General features: G+C 44.4%; 1 protein-coding gene across 3 annotated transcripts in view; it reads left to right on the top strand.

Moving 5' to 3' along the window:
- Window positions 1-7,159: 7,159 nt before the first annotated feature.
- The window catches only part of LOC139294347 (kinase non-catalytic C-lobe domain-containing protein 1), a 32,797-nt gene continuing 16,643 nt past the window's right edge, over window positions 7,160-23,313 (top strand). For 2 of the 3 annotated variants that reach the window (XM_070916207.1, XM_070916209.1), the window contains exons 1-14: window positions 7,160-7,264; window positions 10,916-11,114; window positions 13,885-13,943; window positions 15,456-15,602; window positions 17,151-17,268; window positions 17,360-17,499; window positions 18,363-18,995; window positions 19,968-20,082; window positions 20,291-20,362; window positions 20,531-20,592; window positions 20,700-20,858; window positions 22,384-22,461; window positions 22,665-22,737; window positions 23,083-23,275. In XM_070916207.1, coding sequence (XP_070772308.1) covers window positions 7,160-7,264; window positions 10,916-11,114; window positions 13,885-13,943; window positions 15,456-15,602; window positions 17,151-17,268; window positions 17,360-17,499; window positions 18,363-18,995; window positions 19,968-20,082; window positions 20,291-20,362; window positions 20,531-20,592; window positions 20,700-20,858; window positions 22,384-22,461; window positions 22,665-22,737; window positions 23,083-23,275 — 2,153 coding nt within the window. Of the gene's footprint in view, window positions 7,265-10,915; window positions 11,115-13,884; window positions 13,944-15,455; window positions 15,603-17,150; window positions 17,269-17,359; window positions 17,509-18,362; window positions 18,996-19,967; window positions 20,083-20,290; window positions 20,363-20,530; window positions 20,593-20,699; window positions 20,859-22,383; window positions 22,462-22,664; window positions 22,738-23,082; window positions 23,276-23,313 lie in introns of all 3 variants that reach the window. The other variant, XM_070916206.1, reaches the window with a different exon arrangement.

Below are 23,313 nucleotides of genomic sequence, written 5' to 3'. Positions count from 1 at the left end.
TCAGGCACGCTCTGGAGTCATAAGGAGCTTTTTTCCCTATGATTTCTAAGTGAATATATGGACGTTTATTCGGGATGGACATGGGAGATAACTGTATCCTCGGAAAGTGGGTCGAAACATATGTGTGTGTGTGTGTTACTACAATAACATGCGCCTGTCTCTTTCACCTCACTTCTTTCTAATTTGTTCATATTTCTAATGTGTTTCTCCAAAAAGGTTTTATATGGTCTTTCGGTAGTAGTAGCTGAGGGAATGTTGTTGTTGTTGTTGTTGTTGTTGTTCTGTTGACAGTAACTGTGAAAACAAAGACGGGTCTGAAGCAACTGCTGATGAGGATCTTTGGGCCGAGTGATTATAACAATGCTAGCTCAGAGTCAAATGAATGTGACCATTATTATTAATGTTGTGCAGTGCACACAGCCATGCTGCAATGAGGACAAGACAACGTGTTACAATACTGACAAGTTTGTGTTTGATAAGTGCCAGTCATCGATCTGAAGCCTATATGTGTAAATAAACATAAATAATAAAGAGATGTCAATCATCATCATCATCTGACATTTTTTGGCATAAAAGAATAATTGGAAAAAAAAAAGAATATTGCTGGAATATGTTTTGTATGGTTTCTCATTGTAAATGCTGTTATGGAAAGTTTGAAAGCGCTGCTTTTTAAACTGTAGGCATTGTTTGACAAAACTTAACTTGAGTCGTTGCGCTGTGATTCACAGAGCTAAAATTGTTTTGTGTTTTAAGATTCAAACCGTGGACAGATTGCGCGGCCCTCGGCTCCACCAGCTGTTCCAGAGGTGACATCGGGACCTAAAGCCTCTCCTCCCCAGGTCCCTCGGTCCTGTCCATGGGAACAGCTTTCAACCCCATGTAGTAAGTACAGCAATCAAGACTGTTTCCATTTATTTTCTTTTGCCAGTGTTTGATTCTGTAATCCCCCAGATATTATTGTAGGTCTGCCCACAGAAAGCTTGTCACGCTAAACGAAATTGGAAGAGTTACAAGGCGAGCGGAGTTGCCTTGTAGCAAGTGTTTTACTGCTCGCCTTTGTGTGTGTGTGTGTGTGTGTGTGTGTGTTCTTTCTGTTCACAGTGTTTGCGTCGTTCCCCTTCTGGCCAAAGGGGCCAAATAGGGTTTTTTCCTCTACTTTTAAAAAAGGACCTGCGAAAACAGATGTCACCATTGCTTTTGTCAGCCACGTCTCTCCTTGTGGACGTCTAAACCCCGAACACACATTTTCAAAGGAGATGCGAGTAAAGGCGAGAGCAGGGGAGGCCTTCGGGAGCGCCAGAGGAACCTGTGGTGAAGCTACAACTTCAAGACACTACTCACTACAACAAATCCTGCCAGGACAACTATGATGTGCAACGTGCTTCAAATGTGGATGCATGCGCCTGCTCCACAGCTATTCCGGTAGGGAATGGAGGAGCAATTCAAAACTAAAGGGTTTATAAGCGTACTATGTTGCATGATTGGTTTTTCCTGATTTTCCTTTATGTGCAAATTGAAAATGTACACAAAAACAGGTAGGTGGATCTGTGCGGCTCGGTATGCCACCAGAGGTAAGTGAGATTCTGTTTTGCATGTAGGAGAAATTTGCCTTCAAGGCTTTCTGGCCTTTGTAACACGTGGTTAAACGTTGTGAAACGTTCGCCGTTTGGTTAGGTTTGGGGCACCAAGAGAAGCAGTTCAACGTTGACTTATAATTATTTTAACCCAAACCGTGATCCTTTCCTAAACCTAACCAAGTAGTTTTGTTGCCTCAACCTAACCAAACTGTGACTGAAAACCAAAAACTGAAAATGATAAGGCCTCGCACATCTTACTCTCCTGAGTGATAGTCCTGTGTTGAGTGTTTGACCCATTCATCCATCACGGCCTTCTGCTACGTCATCTGACTTCCGAAGCGCTTTCAGTCTTTGGGAACACTCAGAAAGCCTCTCTGGCAAACTTCTCCCATGTGCAATTTTCTTTTTGTAATTTGGGTGAACTGGCATTTAAAGGGCCTTGTTCTTGGGTACGCCAGCCAACATTACAAATGAAGAGCGATGAGAGAGACTATGGGGATTCAACATTTGCGTAAAAATCAATACTCCATGCTGCCAAATGCGGCTTCGTCTGGTTCCGCACGCTGCTCTTGCTCATTTCAACACAAGGCTTCAGTAGACTCCCCGCGTCCCTCCACATCCCAGAGCCTTTCTGCTCTGCTAAGTCTGATATTCTCACAGGAGCCTCCCCCGCTGGGACACAACCCTGAGCGACACTTTTAAAGCACCATAACTTTTGACACTTCGCAGGGTCTTTCTTTTTGCCAGGTATTCACTGGTCCCCAAGGGCCGACGACCGTCCACAGGCCTGACCTTCCAGCCTCGTCATGGTTCTGCTCTGTGACAATGCTGTCCAGACTGCATAGGTCAGCCGGCCTGGGACACACACAGGTTCCCAATAATGGGTCACAGCCCTCTTTTTCTATTTGTGTCTGTGAATATTCTCTGCTCTGTGGTTGCAGGGCAACTTTAGCCATTAAACTATATCTATTTCGCTGTATCAAACTGGATATTTATTGTCATAAATATTAAGATGAAGAGGTGAAATGATCTTGTCCCATAAAAACTCGACTTCAGGTTATTTTCTAATCTTTTAATGTGTTCGGGCCATCTGTTTCTCCATAATGAAGACACTGTGGCTCAGCGTCGGCGCATTCCTCTGTTTTCTGGAAACATAAGACCGAATGTGAGCCGGCTTTGATCCATGCATTTCCTGATTTGGCCAGATTGTGGAGGTGCAGACAGGTTCGGGGCTCAGAATCGGCCCCAGTTAGCAGCACGTACGCCAGCTTTGGGCCAGTTCCTGGCACCTGGACTTGGATCACTGCACTTGGGTCGGTCCTGGGAGGTATTTCGACGCAAGTAAGCCAAAAATAAGGCCACCGTTGGTCCAAGCCGGTTTGGCTGACTGAGTAAGGTTTCTGCTGCATCATGTCTCACTTACATCACCCTGCTGGATGCATTAACTAGTTGTGAACTGACCCAGCTCCATAAATGTGTCACGTGTTAACGTAAATGTGTTTTTTACAACTGAGACTTGGTTTGAGTGACAGAAATAAAGCCATTGTTTTCATAAAAACGTTTTTAAAAAAATGCGTAAGACCTTTATCCAACCACTGCAAAAGAAACAAACCTTTGTTGTACGCTGAAGTAGAATTTTACAGTATTTTCATAACAATTGTCTAGATTATTCGTTGATCCAGAGATGAACAGAGACAAACCGCTTCATTCTAATTCACACCCAAACAAAAGAAGCTCTGTTATCATCACAGTCACATACTTACCTTACATTTCTGCTGTGATTGTTTGAACCCAAAAGCATGACTCACAGGCGGCAGATGGAGTAAAACAAAAATAACCAAAGTCATTGTTTGATGTGGCAGTACAGCACCTGCAAGAGGTAAGCAGGCAAAACAGGCAACCAAAGGGGCAGAAACTAGCAGGCAGAAAACAGGCAAAACACAGTGGCTTGTAGACAATCTGATGCAGTGTATGTGGAAATGAGCAGGTACTGGGATCAGCTGACTGGAAGTAAACACTGAAGGCAACTGCAGGTTGGATTGAGACAGGTGAGTTAGAGACTGTCAGGGGAAAACAAACAGGACAGACTCAAAAAAACGAATGAAAGTGCAACATTGCTTGAATGTTTTCACCCAAAAAGTGAACGGAGCGTTTGTCACTGAGTGCTTTCTTACCCTTTAAATGCATCTGCCTGTTGTCGCCCTATTCAAACTTCCTTCCAGAAAATGTGGCTGAGAATGAGCTACAATTAGCTAGAATTATCCAGAGTCTGAATTGGAAAGAAAGAAAGAAAGAAAGAAAGAAGAGTACGTTTGTGAGAATGAACAAAGCCGAGCAGTCACGACACTATCAGATGACTTCAGATTCCAGTGCTCATCCTCACCAAGTGCTTGCCTCGCTGTGAATGATTCAGCGGTTCCCAGCGGCGAGGAGCTGTGCACAATTTCCACATTAGGAGCTAATCCTTTTGAAGATGAAATACCTCCTGAATGTATCTCTCAGCTGGCTACTGTACAATGCCAACAAGGATCAAATAGACGGCCTTGTTGTCAAGTCACAAGTCATTGAGGGGATGTGCCAGAATGTGTATGATCACATTAATTGCCTGGCTGCTGAAGTAAAAGTATTTCCCTCTATTATCTCGACATGCCAGAACGCTGCAGCAGTCAACAAATCTAATAGCGGCCCCCCTCCCCTTCCGCCTGGCCAGAGAGGCCTCTCTATCACTGCTCGGCAGCCACAGGGCACCGCGGGCAGAATGGCAATCTCATTCCCCGCCACCCTGGACTCAGCTGGCAACCAGACAGGCTTTCCATTATCACTAGCACGCAGCACGAGATGATATTCAAATGGAACGGGCAATTAAGATTTATCAGAGTGTGTGCAAATAGTATTGATCTACAAGTGTGTGAGCGAGTGTGACGGCATTAGTAATATGAAAGCAGGAAGGGTCTCACACTCCTCAAGAGGGCTGACATGCTTAGGTTCCCAACCTTTTTCTTAAGGGACCCCTAATTTACCATTCTATATACACTGACTGAAATATCTCTATGTATATTTCATTATAGTCAGTGCATAAAAAACAGCACAGAACAAGTACCTGTACAATAAATAAATAGTGAACTTGATACCTGCAGGAAGTTTGTGTAAAAACAATTCTGACTATATCAGATGATTTTTCCTTATATTTTTAGGAACATAATTCTATGCCCGTGTTGTGATTTTCTTTTCATTTCACTATCAAGCCTGGCTTTCTAATAAACAAATAAAGACATGAACTTAAATGTAGTTGTCTTCTAAACAGAAATTAACTAAATGCATGTTACACACCCTTAAAATCAAGAGGGCTTCACGGCCCCTCATGGAGCTTTGGCGACCCCTGATGAGGGTCGGGACCCCCAGGTTGGGAACCACTGCTTTACAGCGTGCCAGTAAAAATGAGCTAATTCTGCAGGATGCTACCAGATATGATGTTATATTATCAGGATTGTGGTGCCATGTTCTCCCGCTATGGACCAGCTGCTTTTCTGAAAGCCAAGACTCTGCCTCCAAAGTGGGTCACCAACCGAGGGCTGTGGTTTAAGTCTGGCGCGTAACTAGACTGAGAAAGTCTTCAAAGCCTGGACAAATATCAGCGGAGGGAAGTTTTAAGCGATCAGTGTTCGACAGGGTGGGGGAGAGAGACACCTCCGAGGTCTGCCTCAACAACAGTACAACATACAGTACAGTGGAGATGAATAAGAGTTTGTTTTGTGGTGCTCAGCACTGAAGAATGACATGTTCTCAATAAACAATAAAAATAAAAACCCTACAGTATCCCTGTCACTCTGGATAATCCACAGATCAAGCTGTCAGCACTTTCCACAGAGTCTGTTTCCACGGTAGAAAACTGTTCAAATGGAAATGGTCAACAATTTTCACTGGAACATTGGAAAATTGTTCTTTACTGAGTGTGTAGATTTCAAGAGATATCTCAACATAAAAGCAGCCAGTTCATTCAGCCAGTCTAGCACCTCTATGATAGACCTTGAGACTTCAGTCACCGCAGGAGAAGCACATGGCCGTCTAATGATTGCTGTATTCTATTGAGGTGTTTTACGCCACGTTCAAGTCATTTTGACTTCTCTGAAAGCTCCGATATGTTCGACTTGCCCTTTTACGACAGACCCTTTTCACTGGGGGACATTTTGACTCGTCACAGCAGGAGAAGCACAGGCGGAACTGATAACATTAAAAGTGACTGCATTCCACTCAGGGCCCTGGTATTGAGCATGCTGGCTCACTGTCGAGGCTTGCTGGGACGCTTGTCTGGCTATCCTGTCCGACTAGATTTGGGACCCTTGTCTGCCTCTGTGGACTCTTGCCTTGCTTACGCTCCTTTAGACTTGGTTGCCTGTTCTGTTTGCCTATCGTCGAACACCCCAGAACTCTGCTCTGTTCAGCCTTGGAGTCCACAACCTGCTTACCTAAAGTATGTTTGTTGTAATTTGAGAGAGGGCCAAAAGAGAATGAAGGGCAGGCCAGTGACGCCTTCACACTTTTACTGATTCATGATAGCTTCTTTTTGGACACTCGCCAGTAACTTTTCACAGGTTCAGTGGTTTGGACATCAGTCACATCGTTGCCACGGTAACTACAAACAACTGCACTTACACTCCAAATACAATGGTATAATGACAAATCTGGGAAATATTATATCTGGCACAGAGTATTATTGGAAGTTTAGCATAATAGCACAGACCATTTGCAAATAGTGGACACTTATATACTTAAGTAAAAGTACCAATAGGACACTGTAAAAAAAATAAGTAAAAGTCCTGCATTGAAAATGTTACTGAAGTAAAAGTATGTAAGTATTATCAGGAAAATGTACTTGAAGTATTAAAAGTAAAAGTACGCAATGCAGGAAAATATCCCCTGTGACTGGAGGCTCTGCATAATGTTCAGTAGGCTATGCAAAAAGCTTCATTTGTCATTTTGGAGAAAAGGCTCAAGTGAAGTACAAGTACCTCACTTTTGTACAGTATTTGAATAAACGCACTTCGTCACACATTCCACCCACGGTACAGTGGAGTGGAATAATGACACTGACGGCACACGCTGGCCTGGCACCTCAGTCAGAGCCAGATCGCGGGAGGAAGAGGAGCGAGCGAGGAGTGAGTGATGAAGATGAGTCACGCTGCGTGGACGGAGGCGCGGAGCCAACTGTAGCACGCAGGGCGGCGGCAGCAGCACTCCCCTCTCTGCCAGCACCGGCTCCTCCGCGGGGAGGGGAGCACTGCTGAAGACCGCAGCCCGTGATCAGCCTTTCAGCGTGTGGCCGGTTTGCGTGGAGGTGTAGCGGCCATGGCAGCCTCAAACCCTGGCCGGCAGCCCCCCAAGCACCTCCTCCCCCAGCACGCCGTGGACGCTCGGTTCAGGCGCAGCGCTGCGCTCTCCCTCTTTCCTCCGCCGAGCGTCCCGCAGTGACCATCGGCTGACTGCCGGACTGCAGCACGAGTAGCCGTGCTCGGGCATGCCATCTGTCGCGACTGCGCGGGCCGAAATTCGCTCCACGACTTGAGGGCATCAAAGTTGCTGCAATGGAGACTCCTGGGAGTGACGCTGCGGTCACGTACCTGGGGAAAGCTGAGGAGAGAGACGGATATTACGAGCTGGAGCATCTGCCTCCGCTGCTGGAGGACGAGGTGAGACCGAGGGTGGTATGCGAATTACGGGTTGGCTGGAATGAAATGTTGGGATTTATTTAGCAGAAAAAGGGTTAAACCAGTCTGTAGGTACTGTAAGCTTCCGTGTTTCATCACAAAACAGCAACAGCCTGCAAAACAGCTTGTAGGCAATGTTCCAGGGATCCTTCCAAGCTGCCAGGTTGAGTTCAGGTTGGCTGGGTTGCGTGCTTTTCATAAAAACCACAATACTTATTCAAACTGCTGCTGTTTAAAGTCTCTGGCAGAGGCTTTCTGAAGGTCTTGGATTATCAGAGTATTTGAATTTGCACCTCAGCTGCATCAACACTTAGAATGTGTCAGGTGCACCAGATGGCAGTGAAACTGATGCTGCATTATTATATATATGTATATATATGTATATATTCTTTATGTGTGATAGACTGTGGCCAGCTATGTCACTGTAACTTCTTGCTATATCCAGTATTCACATCCTTTACTGAAGTAAAAGTACCAGTAATCTAAAAATAAGTCAAAGTCCTGCATTTGAAAAGGTAAAGTGCAGAAGTAGAAGCAAACATGTATTTAAAGTATCAAAAGTAAAAGTACTTCAGTAACTAATTTATATAGAGTTTAGTAGTGGAAACAAAGTTTTGCTACATTTGTGTTCATGCTTTGGACTCGACTGCACGTTTGCTCCTTTTTTTACGTGAGACATTTTACATTTTCACCTATTTGAGCCTTGAACCTCTGTAAAGTTTAGAGGGTAAATCACTCTCAACTCACAGATAAACACAAGCCAACGTCTTGTGTTTTAAAAGCTCTTCATCTGAGAAGTAAGTGTCGCGCAGTAAAACGCACAGCAACAGTGTGGATATACGCAACCACAGTACAAGAACCTCAATAATTGTACTTAGTTACGTTCCACCACGGGCTGTAACTTTATTGGTGGACGGGAACCCCCGTTTTATTGAGAGATGGGAAATGTAGTTGCTGGGGTCTTCATGGACAGTTTTTGGTGGAAATGTCACAAAGGATCAAGTGTTAGGCAATGCAATGCCATGTCAGCAAGTATCTCATTAACAAAACAGTCATGAGTGAATTGGAGATGTAAGGAACCTGAAACACTAATTACACTGCCTGCTGGCACCGTCTTTCACTGTTCCTCTCAGGAAGCACGCCCCCGGTCTCATCAGGACCCTGGAGCTCGGAGGCAAACTTATGTAGGACAGCATATTTAACTTGAGGGGGGTGAGAGAGACTTCTAGCTTCCCTCTGCACTGTTCTCAGGGGAAACTGTCTATTTATGGGGCTGCTGCTGCCGCTGCTGCTGCCGCTGCTTGAAGTGGCACTTTCCTGCCCTGTAATTGTGCTCTACCCTACTAGAGCACAACGATATGCTTTGTTCACTATCTGCTGCGACTCTCGTGCACCTGCGAGAGAGTCCTAACGCACAACAGACAGACTCTCCTCATAAAGCGTCGACTTCAGCTGTTGAGCGTCAGAGAGACTGCAGGCATTAAGACTGTGTTACTCTCACAGTTGGAGTATAAATAAGTCCCCACTGAGGGATACATATAAATAATGTCACGGAAGAAAAGACTGTAAGTTCATGGTAATGGGTGTATGACAGTTGCTGCTTTGTGACACCCCCCGCCCCCCGCTTCCACCCCTCCATCTGAGTTAAGGCCAGCTTTTGTGTTCACTTCCTGTGATCATCAGGCGGCAGCATTATGCTGCATGGAATCTCTGAGATCACTGCGTTTGCCAGGATAAGTGGGGCCATTTGGTAATAGTGGATCACAGATGATGGAGTGTGTTCATGTGGGTGTCTACAGTCTCTCCATGGCATGAAAAGAGTGTGTGTGTGTGTGTGTGTGTGTGTGTGTGTGTGTGTGTGTGTGTGTTTGCAGGATGTCATGTGCTTTGTGTACCAAATGCCCTTGCTACTGAAGAAAATCCAGGATGTTCTGCTGCTGGTGTCAGAATTAGGGCGCTGTTCAAGGTGGTGTATTTAATAATGACTAAACATATCTTGTGATAATCTTCAAGTAATTACTGTAGACAGGAACTACACTTGAGATGACGCTGCCCCCTGCGGCAGGGGTGTTCAAGTTTCTCAAACTGAAGACCACATTGTATATGATAAAAAATATATATATATATATATAATATACGCTATTATCTTCCAGTTCAGAGATCTCTTCAACCTAGCTAAGATCTCTATCAGGGGTCTTGTGCTGTTGGCTTTATTTTTTACGAAGTGTGAGCCTGCAAGTGCTGTCACCTGTATATATTCCACTGATCTGCAGTTGGCGGTAATGTGTCAAGAGAAGCAGAAGGTGTCGTGAGGATGATTTAGAGAGGAATGTGATAAGATGTATGAGCCAGGACGGGGATGGAATTTGGAAGGGATGGGTGAAGAAATGAAGCAATGTTGCAAGGCTCTCGTTATTTTTCTTACAGATACAAGATTAGAACCTACGATGAAGCCTTTTTTCCCCCTTTTTTTTTTCATTACTGTTATGTAACCTGAAGTAGGCAAAGCCCTGATGCTACCTATTCCGGTACAGTAGGTGGTGTTATGCGCCTATACATGCTTGCTATCCGCCATTTAATCAGAGAGGAAGAAGAAGAAGAAGAAGATAAGCAGAAATGCACCAGCAAGGGCAGGAAAGAAGACATGGATGCAACAATGATGAAATTAACACTGAGTTTGTTCGACCTCAATGATACACACAGTGCTTTTTGGTGAGGAACGACGGATGTAAACACAACTTGTATTTGTTTATAAGAAAACTCCACAGGGCACCTTTAATTCACTGGATTAGCCAAAAACAGACACTCCCATGTGGTGACCTTATCTGTGTCTCACCTTATCTCCCCGCAATCTGTACCTTTGCAGTAAGACCCTCTATTTAAGCTGCCGTGCTCCATCTCCACCCCAGCATCCACCTGTAGGATCTAGTTCCTCCGGGGTTGAGGTATTATCACTCGCCAGCGTCGACGAGGTCAGAGCCTTAACTCCATCTTGTATTTACATTTTAATAAATCCGTTCCACATGAGTTAGCTGATGGAAATGCTGGCGAGGGCAGGGACCGTTTTGAAAGCTCTTCTTTGATGGTGCGTTTAGGTGCTAGTGGACCGGAAGGAAACGTGAACGCTCTGCCTTCTGCTCTCTGATGCTTGAATCAAAACGCATGATATGCTCTGCAAAGGGTCCTCGGTACATGGAAAGCCCTTCTTAAAGTAGCTGAATCATTACATTAAACTTGCCGGACTTAACTTGGAATTTTCTAGTTTCTGTGTCCATGTAAAGTACCGCCCTAATTAGTTGGAATGACTGCTGCATTCTGCCTCCTTCTGTCCTCTATTGTTTTGAGACAACAGCAAATGGTCGACCTACCTAAATAGCTGCAGGCCGATGGAAAAATGTGTCAAAAGGCCGAACTGTGGCATGTAATTAGTAAAGAGCAAAGCTAGTTCCTCATTAACGCCTGCCCTCACACGAGCTCTGTGTTGAACCACAAATTCAAACAACCTAAATCGCTTTTTTTTTTTCAACCCATCACAGTGTAATGTGTGTGTGTATACACAGTATTTATGTGTGCGTGTGCTCACCTGGACGTACTTGGTTGTGTGTGTGTGTGTGTGTGTGTGTGTGTCCACAGGAGAACGTGTCTCTGGCGGACATCCTTTCTTTGCGGGACAGCTGTCTGTCTGAGGAGGAGGTGTGGGCGGTGTGCGCCGAGTGTGTTCTGGCGCTGCAGAGCATCAGACCCTCGCACCTCTTCCACACCCTGTGCATCACACCCGACACCCTGGCCTTCAACGCCCATGGGAATGTCTGCTTCATGGAGCAGCTCAGTGGTGAGTCCACAGCACGGGCGCGTTGTCATTTATATAAATGCACCATATTGAAACCACTTTCCGGACATTTCATACCGCTTGATTTTGCACTTACCTTATTTATAGACACTTTTTTGGCATGATATGTGGCTTATCATCCTCTGATTCAGTGTTTGGCTGATTATGTAATGCTGACTGGCAATGCTTAAACACACTTTTAATTATTCATATTTTTTTGGGGGGCACAAATCTGCTCATGCCTGAACATTTAGAAACCAGGAGACATAGCAGATGAGTTCTGAGCTGCCCTGTGGAGTTTGAAATGTGAGGTTGTTCCTGACCTGCGGTCGAAGCCCTGTTTGACTCGGAGAGAAGGCACCTTTTTCCCTTCACTGATTCGTTGCCCTGATCCGAATCACTTTCACCATCCGCAAAGTCCTGCTTGAAAGCGCTCCGTCAGTGTCTCTGTGTATCTGTCGGGCTTCGCCAAGGTCTGCAGGTCTGCTCTGATTTGCACAGACGACCATCGTTCAGGAATTATTATCCCTCACCTCTTCTCTTTTTGTCGTTCTTTTCCGTTCTTATTCCCCGTTTTATTTATCATTCTCTATCTTATCACTTTCACAAGCATGCGCATACACACACACACACACACACACACACACACACACACACTGTAGCGCGCACTTATTCCATGCCCTGATGCCAAACGTCAGAAATTGATAAGCATTGATTAGATCAGCAGTGTTAGAGTTTCCAGGGGGATCGTTGTTGTGGTAACAGCTTGATTAGCCTCACACACGCACACGCACACACACACACACACACACACACACACACACACACACACACTCATCACACACATTACACAGCCAGCATGGCGTCCTTTTTAAGTGTTGCATCCATTTATCTCCGCCCAGATCTTCAGTCAGTAATAGAGACACTTTAAGGAGATGTTTTGATTACTCTGTCAGATAAAATCCTCCACAGCCTCATTTGTTGTCATGCTTTATCGGATTGCGTTTCACTCCTTTGGCTGTGATTCATCCTGTGGAGAGAGGGAGAAGGAGAAGCCGCAGTGCCCACATTACTTGTGTTCGTTGTTCGTGCTGAACACAGTGCATCTGCATCATTAATCATAACGCTGCACTCTCCGCTTTTACTTGCCGCACAGTTTCCCATTGATGCCATTTAATTGAAGTCTTTGTGCGATAGGGAGGATATTTCGAAGCTGATGCACACTTGGATGGCCAATCCTGTGCTCACACACACACACACACACACACAGGCTCTCCCTGTAATATAATAGAGTGACCTTGAGGGCTGTGGTGATGAATCTCAGTGAAGATAGCTGTTGCCACAACGACTCACTAATAGGGTTCCTTTCAGCGAATGAATTACTGCAGTAATGACAGGGAGGTAACTGTCGGTGATGTGGCGGCTACGGCGTCACCAAAGTATCCAGCCAGAGCAACAGAATGTCCTCTTAATGGTTTTCATACAATGAGGACCAAGACAAACTAAAGCTAAGTTTCCCACGGGATTTAGCATTGCAAGCTGTTGCATTTCTGATAAAGCCGGACTGGCTGTGCTCTGTGGGAGGTCTGATCAGCCCGTTTGGAAAGTGTGTTGCATCAGTAATATTGCTCAGCTCATACTACCTGTTGTGCTTGTAGGCAGACATGACTCACGACGCTCTCACCATCACCCTGGAGGCAACTGCGTCACTCTCAACGGCTGTCTTTTTTTCTCCCTTGTTGACTGCCTGTTTTCACTGTGTTGCAGGCCTTCGTGACTACAAAGGGTTTAAATATCTCGTCCTCCTTTTCTCCTTCTTTGAAATTACAACCTCTTTGAGAGGAGGGGAGATGGAAGAAATGGGATGGAGGAAAGGAAAGGAAAAGAGAGGAAAGGAGAGAAGAAAGAAAGGAAAAGGAATGGAGTGGATTGGAAGGAAAGGGATGGAAATAAAATAAAAAGAGGAAGGATAAGTGAGCAAAGACAAGTTGTGAAAGGCTAAGGAGGAGAGGAATCTAAGGAGGTGAGGAGAGGAAAGGTAGGGGAAGGAAATGAAAGAGAGAAGAGTAAAAGAAAGGAAGAGAGGAAAAGGGTGAGGAGAGAAGAGGACTGGGAAGGTTAGGAAAGGGGGGCAGGACAGGAGAGGAGAGGAGAGGAGAGGAGAAATGGAGATCGGCCTCACTCCACCTGGGAGGGGATATCATCACTCCAGCAGACAAACCCAGATCTGTCATGACCCACTTTACTCTCCTCCTTCCTTCTCTCCTTTCCCTCCTCCCTCGCTCTGTCTCCGTGTGCCTTCATCCTAAGTGTGGTCCAGTTGAGGGCGTGCACGTCTGTGGTGATGTTTTCATGCATCTGTGTGCCTGAGCAGTGGCCTATTTCAGTAGGAGGAGGAGGAGGAGGAGGAGGAGGAGGGTGAGGGTGCAGCACGTCTCCTCAGTGGCTGCTTCATCTTCTGATCTGCAGATAGCTCCTGTCTTGTTTGTCAGGGATTATCTCGGACACACGTGTTATGCAAACGAAGGGGAAGCGGCTGCGCGAGCTCGCTGGACTGTTGTGGTTCAGCATGCGGGCTACACGTTCCCCTGATTTGCATCTCATTACGGCGGATGCCTAGCAAGTAGGTTACAGTGCAGAAGCGACATGACTGCACATCAGAGCGTTCACATCAAACGACAAATGCACCGTTTGCCGCCTTTTGATGATGTACTGTATGCTTTTCAGGCACGTTTAGTGGTGCGGTTGACTGGTATGTTTTTTCGCCCCGCAGATGATCCGGAGGGCTCCTTTGTGCCTCCTGAGTTCGACAACACGGGCAGCACGTTTGAGGTGAGAGACGCCCAGTCTTCTTTATAGATTTGAATCTGGTCACAGTCGCACACAGCACCCCCCCTGGGAGTTTTCTCACTACACCACGCAGTCACGGGCACCTTGGTGATGTTCTCCACCTAAAAATGAGCCACAAGCCAGCACTCCTCCAGCTACAAGCTCACCTCTGTCACCTCTATCTGATAGGGACGGGGACAGCTGAACAGTAAGGGTGTGACTTAGAGCAGAATAATGGTTTATTTCAACTTGGATCTTATTTTTGTAGTTGTGGCAATCAGTCCTACTGGTAAGAGTGACACCGTACTCACCAGGTTCACTGAGATTGAGACATTGCTAACACAACGTCCAGTGGGGCAAGAAACACTGGCAGTGATACGAGCAACTAACCAATATTAGGCAATGACGACTACAAAAATGAGACTCCATAATTATCCTGTAATGGCCACACAATTTGAATCATATGACAGACTGGATGTAACTTTGGAGTGAGGCACTTAAACATGAACTCCTTTAGTTGGTCAGGTAGAATTTGCTTGCAGCTCCAGGTACGAATATGTCTGGAAACTCTGCTGTGTATATGAATACGAATTCCTGCTGCAATTCTTCCGCTATACACTAGGATTAGTATGCCTTATTCTCATGTGACTGTTGTGGGTTTAATACAAATCAAATAAACGATTTACTTTCAGTATTACTCAGTGGATCTCTGTAACCTTTATATTCGTCTTTACATCTGTGTCTCCTGTGCCGAATGCGTTCTCTCTGCTGTGAAATAGAAAAACAGCCTCTGACTGGAGTGAAAAGCTTTTGGCGTCTTCTGTGGTGAAATCCAGAATATAAATGTGAAGCTCCCACGCTGAGTGGTGTCACTGTTCTCACCACAACATGAATACATTTTCAGTAGACTTATGTAACCGAATATCAAAATAAACTGCATTCTAATTCTTTCTGTGTGTCACAAAAGTACACAACATTTCTGACAAAAAAAACTTCTTCTTCTTCTTCTTCTTCTTCGTCTTCACTCCTCTGGTGTTTTTCTCGGCTGTGTTTTTCTCGAGGGCGAGATTACGCACGGCCAAAGTGATAGCTTAAGCAAAACTTCAGCTGAGTGTTTACTCTTCTATTTTGGTGACCCGCACTGGGATCCGCCTTGCACGTGTGTTTACCACATAAGTATGGGTGCAGTCCACTTCAATTGCTGGGAGTGATCGTTACGTCTGAGACGTGAACTCAGAAGCACCTGGTCCGAATCCGCTGCTGCCTGAGAGCTGACCATAATGTCCACTGTGAGGGCAGCAAAGCAAAACAAAGGCTCTGTCATAAATATGTACAATACACGACAATTACTGCCCCAGATGGTAAGAAGATCTGTACTTTTCTATAGCCATTCACAGATTCAGATCCCTGTACTTACTGCAGCTGGTCCCTGATGATGATGATGATGATGATGATGATGATGATGATGATGATGATGATGATAGTGTTTCCCCCCTCCTTTATCCTCGGCTGCAGGGCCATGTTTACTCTCTGGGCTCTACGCTTTCTGCCGCTCTGAACTTTGTCATCGAGCCAGAGCTGGAGGCGGAGCTGGGGGAAGAAATGCAGAGGCTGCTGGAGCAGATGCAGGAGGAGAAGCCCGAGGACAGGCCTCTCCTGCAGGTACGAACCCCCTTCTTTACCGCTGGAATGATTCGCGCACCGCTGCATGGTTTTAACGTCACGGAACAGGTGTGGAATGATTACAGATCTCACTCGAGCCATTGTGTTGTCATGATAGCCGGATGAGAAGGAGTAAAATGTCTGAAATAGAGTCTTTAGGTCAGGGCAAGTTTGTCGGTTAGGTTCATTTCGATGCAAAGGCTAACTTTTACATTTAGTGATAGAAAAACTTAGAAGTAAAATAGTAAGGCGTCGAAAATTAAGCAAATGATGGCGTGATCAGTAAGTTACACTTGTAGTAGTAATTATTGTAGTTTCAGGTCAGTTCTCAAATGATTTTAGCCACCGCACAGGAAATCTACAATACCGAAAAAAATGTAACAGAAAACATACTGAGAAAAAGCCATAGAGAAATAGATTAATGTAATTTTAGAGTCATCATGAAGCAAGGAGATGGATGGTAATTGCACTGCTGTGTGTGTGTGTGTGTGTGTGTGTGTGTGTGTGTGTGGTCATAAAGATCATAAAACATATCTCAGTACAGCACTGCATCACCATTCCTTTACAGGCACAGGCAGAATCACATGGCTCCTCCAGGAGAAGTAAATGTGTTTACAGCAATATGGCTGTAGCACCCATTTAAGTCTGTTTCTCTCTAATGGCTATTAGATGAAGTAACTGGCACTGCGTGTGGCGTGTCAGCGCTCTTGAGCACCACCAAGTGGAAATGTTGTGTCAGTGCAAATCACACACGGTGTAGGTGTCCTACACTCTGTTGCAGTCAGACCGTCAGAAGTCCCTTCACAGTCACAACACAAACTTAAAATACAAAATAAAAGTGATGATAATGTATTATCGTGTATTAAATGATATGATCGATTGTAACTTACACGTATGGTAAAAGTGTGTTGAATAGCTACGCCTTCGTCAGGCTTTTCATTTAATAAATGACACCATGCCTGCATATACAGTTTATTCATACATGCTCACAAAGAACAGCAACCAACCAACCAAAAAAAACCCAGCAACCAACCCCAGAAATCAACACATGTGGAGGGGAAACATATTTTTAAGGCCCATTCAGCTGAGTTCCCCATGAACATTGGCCAATGAACATTTAAAGATAATTGCCTGCTGGTAGTGTCAACAAACCCCAAACAAGAACAACGTAAGATCAACTTCAAAATCAGCAAAAGGCACTTCATACAAGTTAACCGGTTTAATTCTGAATTCATTCGTATTACAATATGCAGATAGACAACTGCATAAATATACAAAAATAACGTAAAACATGTGTGAAGTGAAGTTGAAGTAAATAATAATTCTCATAATGGTCAATAATCCCGTGAGCATCCATAATACAATGCAATGCAATATATCATGAAATGCCTGACAAAGAAATCGAAATCACGAATTCCAAAATGTAACTGACTTTACTTTTCTTCAAACAAGACATAGTTGTTTATACGTATCTACAAAAGTAGAACATAATCATTGTATGTGTTTCGTTTTCAATATGACAAACCTGCATGTTTAACATTCCCACAGGACATCCTCTCTCTGGCTCAAGCGAGGCTGTCTCACACCTTCTCGGCAGCCGTGTGCCGGAAACTGTCTTCCATCGGGCGACGGGTGCTCTCCATCGAATCGGTGTCAGCCTTTCAAGGTCATTTCATCGTCTCAGTTTTAGGCGTGTCGCTGGTCGGTCTCGGCTGCGATTTCTCCTGGTACTAATTGCTCTCTTTGTATATCCGCAGATGGACAGGAAGGCTCCTGGGAGGCACGATGGCAGCATCCCAAACCCAGATGTCTGCTTAAAAGACTGAGCTCGGATGATAATACCCACGAGCAGTGTGTCGACGCTTCTGTTAAAGCAAACGGTCTGTCCAGGCAGCAGGTGTGTGACGTGCAAACATGAACCTTTTTACGATTAACACTTTAAATGAAGGCACTTGCAAATGACAAGGTAACACAAAATGTACTTAAGATTTCATTAAACTCTTCTTTTTTCTTTTGACAAAATGAACCAAAACACTGTCAAAGAGGAGGATCTTGGGTAGATAATAATCAGCATAAGTGTGAAACAAAATGTAACTCATCCTCCAAACCTCTCTACATAAAAAGAAACAAGGTTTGAATTCGAACACTGCTATGAAGCTTGTTTACTAGATATTTAGTCAATGCTGATCCATAGAAGAAACCGTAAAGTAAAGCATCTTTTGGATGGATGGAAAAACGACACTGAATGCAGCTGCTGCTCTGGAGAAAGAAGTCATTTAAAAATGATAAGCAGAACAAGGCGATGCATTTTCCATCCAAAGCCATTCGGCCACGGTCACCTTTAAACTCTAACATCGCCAGTCAGCGCGTCATTGATCATAGTGCCGAACATCGTATGATCCTAGTTTTCTGCTATTCTTCAAACCGGCCATTAACAAGCAGTAACAGTAACAGTAATTATGCATTCTTTGCTGAAAGGGAGGTTTCCTCTTTGGGACATATTGAACAGCTCCCATTACTTTTGTGATTTGTGGAGACCATGGCACAAAAACACATTAGCTCTCAGTCATTCTGGTTTATTTCCTATTTCTTTATACATACACAAGTTGAGTGATTAGCTATGACCTCCGAGATCATCAGTTTAACAGATGTAACCAAGGTTCCTTCATTTCCACTTCAATTTTGCAGTTATCTAAACCTTCATGTATGATTAAGATCCACGTGAAACAAATGACTGTACACTAAAAACTCGACCTGCAGGTGTGCGGGGGCTGGGATTCCTCTCTCTGGGCGGAGGACATGGACAGCAGTGAAGGGGACGGCATGATCTTGGCAGATGAGTTGGACTGCAGGTCTCACAACAGCTCCCCAGTGAGGAGGAGAGCCCAGCAGAGGCTGAACAGGGTGAGGGGGGCTCTTAACCGCTCCTGCTCTGTCCCAGACTCCAACAACCCCCCTTGTCTTTCCCCTCCAACTCACGGCGATATCAGTGTACCTGTGTCCGACCTCACTGAGATAGGAGTGGATGAACACTTGAGCTGCCAGTCTGTGTGGAGTAACAGACTTCAGAGACTCAACCGGGGCAAGTCCTGCGAGTCTTACCCACACAGTGGCACTGAGGATTGTGTGGACTCGGCTGTGGACAATCAGATGTCACGAGGAAGTGAGGATGCTGCAGAGACGTTATGCGGTGGAGACGCAAAGATTGGGTGCCTCGAATGTGACTCTAATAACTGCACCCTGGATTCAGCATCGTCCTGTGCTTCCTGCCAGGAGCTGGAAATGGAACAGGACTCTCCTGAGGACCAGAGCTCACTGAGCCACAGCCTCTACATTCCTAATAACCACATGACCAAAAGTATGCTGTGCCTCAATGAAGAATCTCAGGATGAGGTTAGCCAGTGCCAGATGGCTCTCAAATCTCTTGACTGATTGTTTCTCGCACACATGCCCGGTGCTGCTATGGAGCTCCACTAACAAGTTGGCGGTCTGTTAATGAGAGAAAGATAGAAACGTGAAAAGGTTCTCGTGGCATCTTCTCTAAAATGCTATGAATAGTAGCTTGAGATGGAAGCTGAGTTGAGCTAAGTAAACAGCAGTTAGACTGGCAAAGTCATCTTAACCTAAGGTCCACGTTTTCAGCCGCATCTCACGTCCTCATCAGCGGACGGAGTTTGCCCAGTTGACATGGAGGTTCTCTTCATGTGTAAAACTTCTGAAACGGTGACAGCAGCTGGTTGTGTGGTGGGGTGACCACCTACAAGCTTAGCTCTTTACTTAGGAAAGAAGCTAGTGAGTGGACCTTGTGTTAAGATTAAGTTTTGTTGACTATTTTTTGCCACTGTTTCCAAGTTCAAGAATGAACCTTCACTCTCAAAGCTGTTTTTTGTTTAGCTTTATAGCTAGCTAATGTCAATCAATAAGTGAGAGATACTTTTATTCGGGATGCTTTACACCTTCTTGGTGCAAAATAAGTTTGCCATGAGACATGATGCCGGTTGTTCTGCGTAGCTTTCTTTAATTTACCTTTAAAATGAACTAGGCCCCTTAGGATCTGTTGTTATGGCCTGTAATGAAACTTTGTAACACGCTCAGTAATATGTGTTCGCTCGTGTTCGGTCTGAAAGAGACAGAGTAGTCACACAAGTGCTCAGCAGTAATCGGCCAAAGCAGTCTGTAAAAGTGGACGAGTGAACATTTCCACTTCCCTTCAAAGTTGGAACATTCATAAATAGATTTTGAGACAGTCACGTCGGGGGTTACTTCACTTTGAGCTAATTAGGCCTGCTGAGAGATCAGCTGAAGCTCCAAAGTCTGCAGCCTGTATTCCTGTTTCAAACACTTTGTTCTTCATTTTCTGTCCAGTGGATCTCTCTAAGAGAGTTACTTACTCGGTGTGGACGGAGGCTGACAGTTAATGAGCTGTGGACTCTGTGTTACACCTGCCTGTCCTCACTGCAGACCTACATTGACTTTCCAGGTGATTCTAACCACTTCGTGAAACCAGAGCTCTTGCATATTTATTAATGTTCTTTTTTTCTCTTAAGAACCAGCTCTTACAATTAATGTTGGGTTGGTAGAAGGAAATTCCAGAGGAGAGAGAAAAAAATTATGCAAATTATGTTACATGTCTTCTATTTTGTTGTCCACAATTATTCTGCACAGCTGATTTTCTCTCTTTTTTTCAGCCTATTTATGCCTGGACACGGTGCATGTGGGCTGCGAGGGAGAAGTGCTCTTCTTGAAACCTAAAAACATAGGTAGGTTTACTTTAGTTCCACTGTATGCTGGAGTCTCTGTGCTGCTCCATTTTTAGTACTTACTTACAAAATAGATTGTAAATAATACAATAAAATGCACTCTTTTCCAAAGTATGTGAGGCAGCAGTGTGTCTGGAGGCTTTTGTTGACTTTCAGTGTTGTTTGCAGGATCCAGAGATGAATTTTATCTTGCTCCTGAATATCAAGAACATGGAATTGTGACTGAGAAGGTCCGTCTGTCTGAACTGCTTTCGTTTATTTTTAAAACCAACTTTCGCTAAGCGTTTGCCTCGGCCGTAGCATTTTCCCTCTTCTGTTCTTTTCTGTCTTGGCTCAGGTTTGTGTGTATGGGGTTGCTGCTATTCTCTGGGCAACGGCCAAGTTCAGTTTATCGCCCAATCAAAAGCTGGCGATGCCTCGCAAACTGAAGAGACTGCTCCTGGAGATGGCAAAGAGGACGCCCATTGAGAGACCCACCATCATCATGGCTAAAAAAGTATTATGATTTTTATTTTCGCATTTTTCTTAAAAAGCATGCATGTTCCATTGTTTCTTCGATCCTCCAGGTTTATTATTTTTTTCCCCCCAACACAGTCCTCACGTAATCATCAGACAAATTTGTGGCACCTTTGTTTGTTTTTTACTCTGCACAAAGCCTCTGCAAATCTCTACTGCCAAGACAAATGAGTTTGACTTTAAGAATGGCTTTGGTGAATATTTTTTATTTCTTTATTGATGGTTTTATTACAAAGCATAAACTGGGTTGTGCGTTTTGAACTAAAACCTGTTTGAGAAGTTATCTTTCGTACTCTGCACTCGGTGTTTGAGGTAGAGGTAGGGGAACTGGACTGCTGATATTTATACAGGGAAGCTGAAGTAGAGGGATATTTACTTTCAGTTTTTAGCTCTTTTGAGTGCTGTTCAGTACTCTACTTACTACAGTTACATCTTATAGCCCTCCAAGTATTGCGCCTCTTGTCTGACAGTGATCCGATTTGTTATAAGTAAGTCATGCCTACTATATACTATGCAGATATATTTGGTCCCCGGACATTCATGTCCCCAGAGGATGAACCCTACTGACTTTGGTGATCCGATCTGGTTCTGACCAAAGTTCTAAATTGTCCAATACCTTATACCTTTCATACCAAACACCTGCAATACGATATATACATAAACAACCATACTTTTTGTTTCGTGCTAATTAGCAAATGTTCAGCTAGCAGGTCAGTGACACACAACGCATACCAACATGTTAAACTAAGATAGTGAACATTACCTGCTAAACATCTGCATGTCAGCATTGTCATTGTGAGCATGTTAGCACGTTGTCGTTAGCATTCAGCTCAAAGCACCACTGTGCCTAAGTACAGCCTCACTGAGCTGCTTAGCATGCTAGCATGGTCGTAGTCTTGTTAATTGTGAGAAGAATGTCCTGTTTATTGAAAATGTTGTATGATAAGGCTTTCACGTTGATAGTAACGCATTCCTATCGTTTTACTTTTCTTTTTATTTCCATTCATTTCTTTTTCTGCTTTTACATTCTGTTTTATTTTGCAATGCTGGCTTATTTTATTTTGTCCTTCTGTCTTTTATGTCTCGCTCTGGGAGGCACTTTGAATTGCATTTCCTCGTGTGAGAACTTCTCCGTAAATAAAGCCTGATTAGATTTTGCATATCAATGTGCCAATATCGCACCTTCAGAGAGGAGCACCTTTCCAAACAGACAAGTCCCTTTTGAAAGAAAATCACTTGTAATTTGAATAGAGAGAACCCAATTTGTGAAAGTGCTTTGCCGTTTCTGTCAGCGAAGGACTCTCCGAAAAGACACCATAATTCACTTTCATTGTTGTGCTGTCAGTCATTTCGTAAAAGCAGCGGTAAGTTTTCCAAATACAGGATGTTTTATTTTTAATCAAACGCTTATTTCCGACAATATTGATGTCTGTGTGTGTGTGTGTGATTGGGTGTGAAGTGCGCTGCATTGTTATCACACTTGCTTTCGCGTGCATCTGTTTCAGAGCTGTCGTGACTACTTATCCCGTCAAGGGACAAATGCTGAGACTGTCTGGAGCAACCTCATCAGCAGAGTTCACCCGGTAAACCTGCCTCTGTTTTTCACCACCGATACATTTACACCTTTGTATCTTCATCTATTTATTTATTGTATTTATTATGTTATTTCATTCCCAGAGTCAGTTTTTTTTCTGTTTGGTCACCCTCTTAATGTCTGTCCTGTTTTGTCTCATTGAGAATACAGGATCTCTCTCGATTGTGATGAATCAGTTCTGTTTCCTTTCAGCCAGCCTCAGATGATTTGAGTGCAACTGAAACTCATCACAGCTCATGTGAGGAGTCTGCACAAAACAGCAGCGGTAGGACAGCTTCACTTTAGTATGGATGACCCTCATGCAATACAGTTTACCTTGAAATGTGCAGTATATTATGCACTAAATGTGCCAAACATTAGGAAGACCCTTTCCATTGTGCTATCAAAAGGCACTGCCAATTCGTTTGTGTCTTAAGAATGTCACGTCTTTTACATCAAACATTCATGACAGAGGAAGACTCAGTAAAGGAGGGCGCATGGCTTTTAACTGGGATCATGCCATAGTAGCAGATCTTCCTGATATTTTACACATTTCGTGTAATTGACCGATGTGCATTGCATGAGACAATATCACTGATATTGTAACTGGCATTGTTGTAACTGTGTGTAGGCTTTGTGCCCATGGCCACTGAGAGCCGACTGGCTCCTGTGCCTGGCCCTGTTCCCCACAGCTATCCGGTCAACAAGGAACTCCAACTCCCAGAAGCCTTTACTTCCACTGCCACACACTTCACCCCCATCATCCTGACCAACGAAGGGGACTCAGAGGAGGAGAGAAAACACCTTGGAGCTGCCATTGCAGGGTGGGATGTTCCTGAAAACTCTATGTATTATCACTCTA

This window comes from Enoplosus armatus, chromosome 12, assembly GCF_043641665.1.
Source record: "Enoplosus armatus isolate fEnoArm2 chromosome 12, fEnoArm2.hap1, whole genome shotgun sequence".
Classification (NCBI taxonomy): Eukaryota; Metazoa; Chordata; class Actinopteri; order Centrarchiformes; family Enoplosidae; genus Enoplosus; species Enoplosus armatus.
Note: the sequence above shows the minus strand (reverse complement) of the source record. Positions and strands in the feature narration are given on the sequence as shown.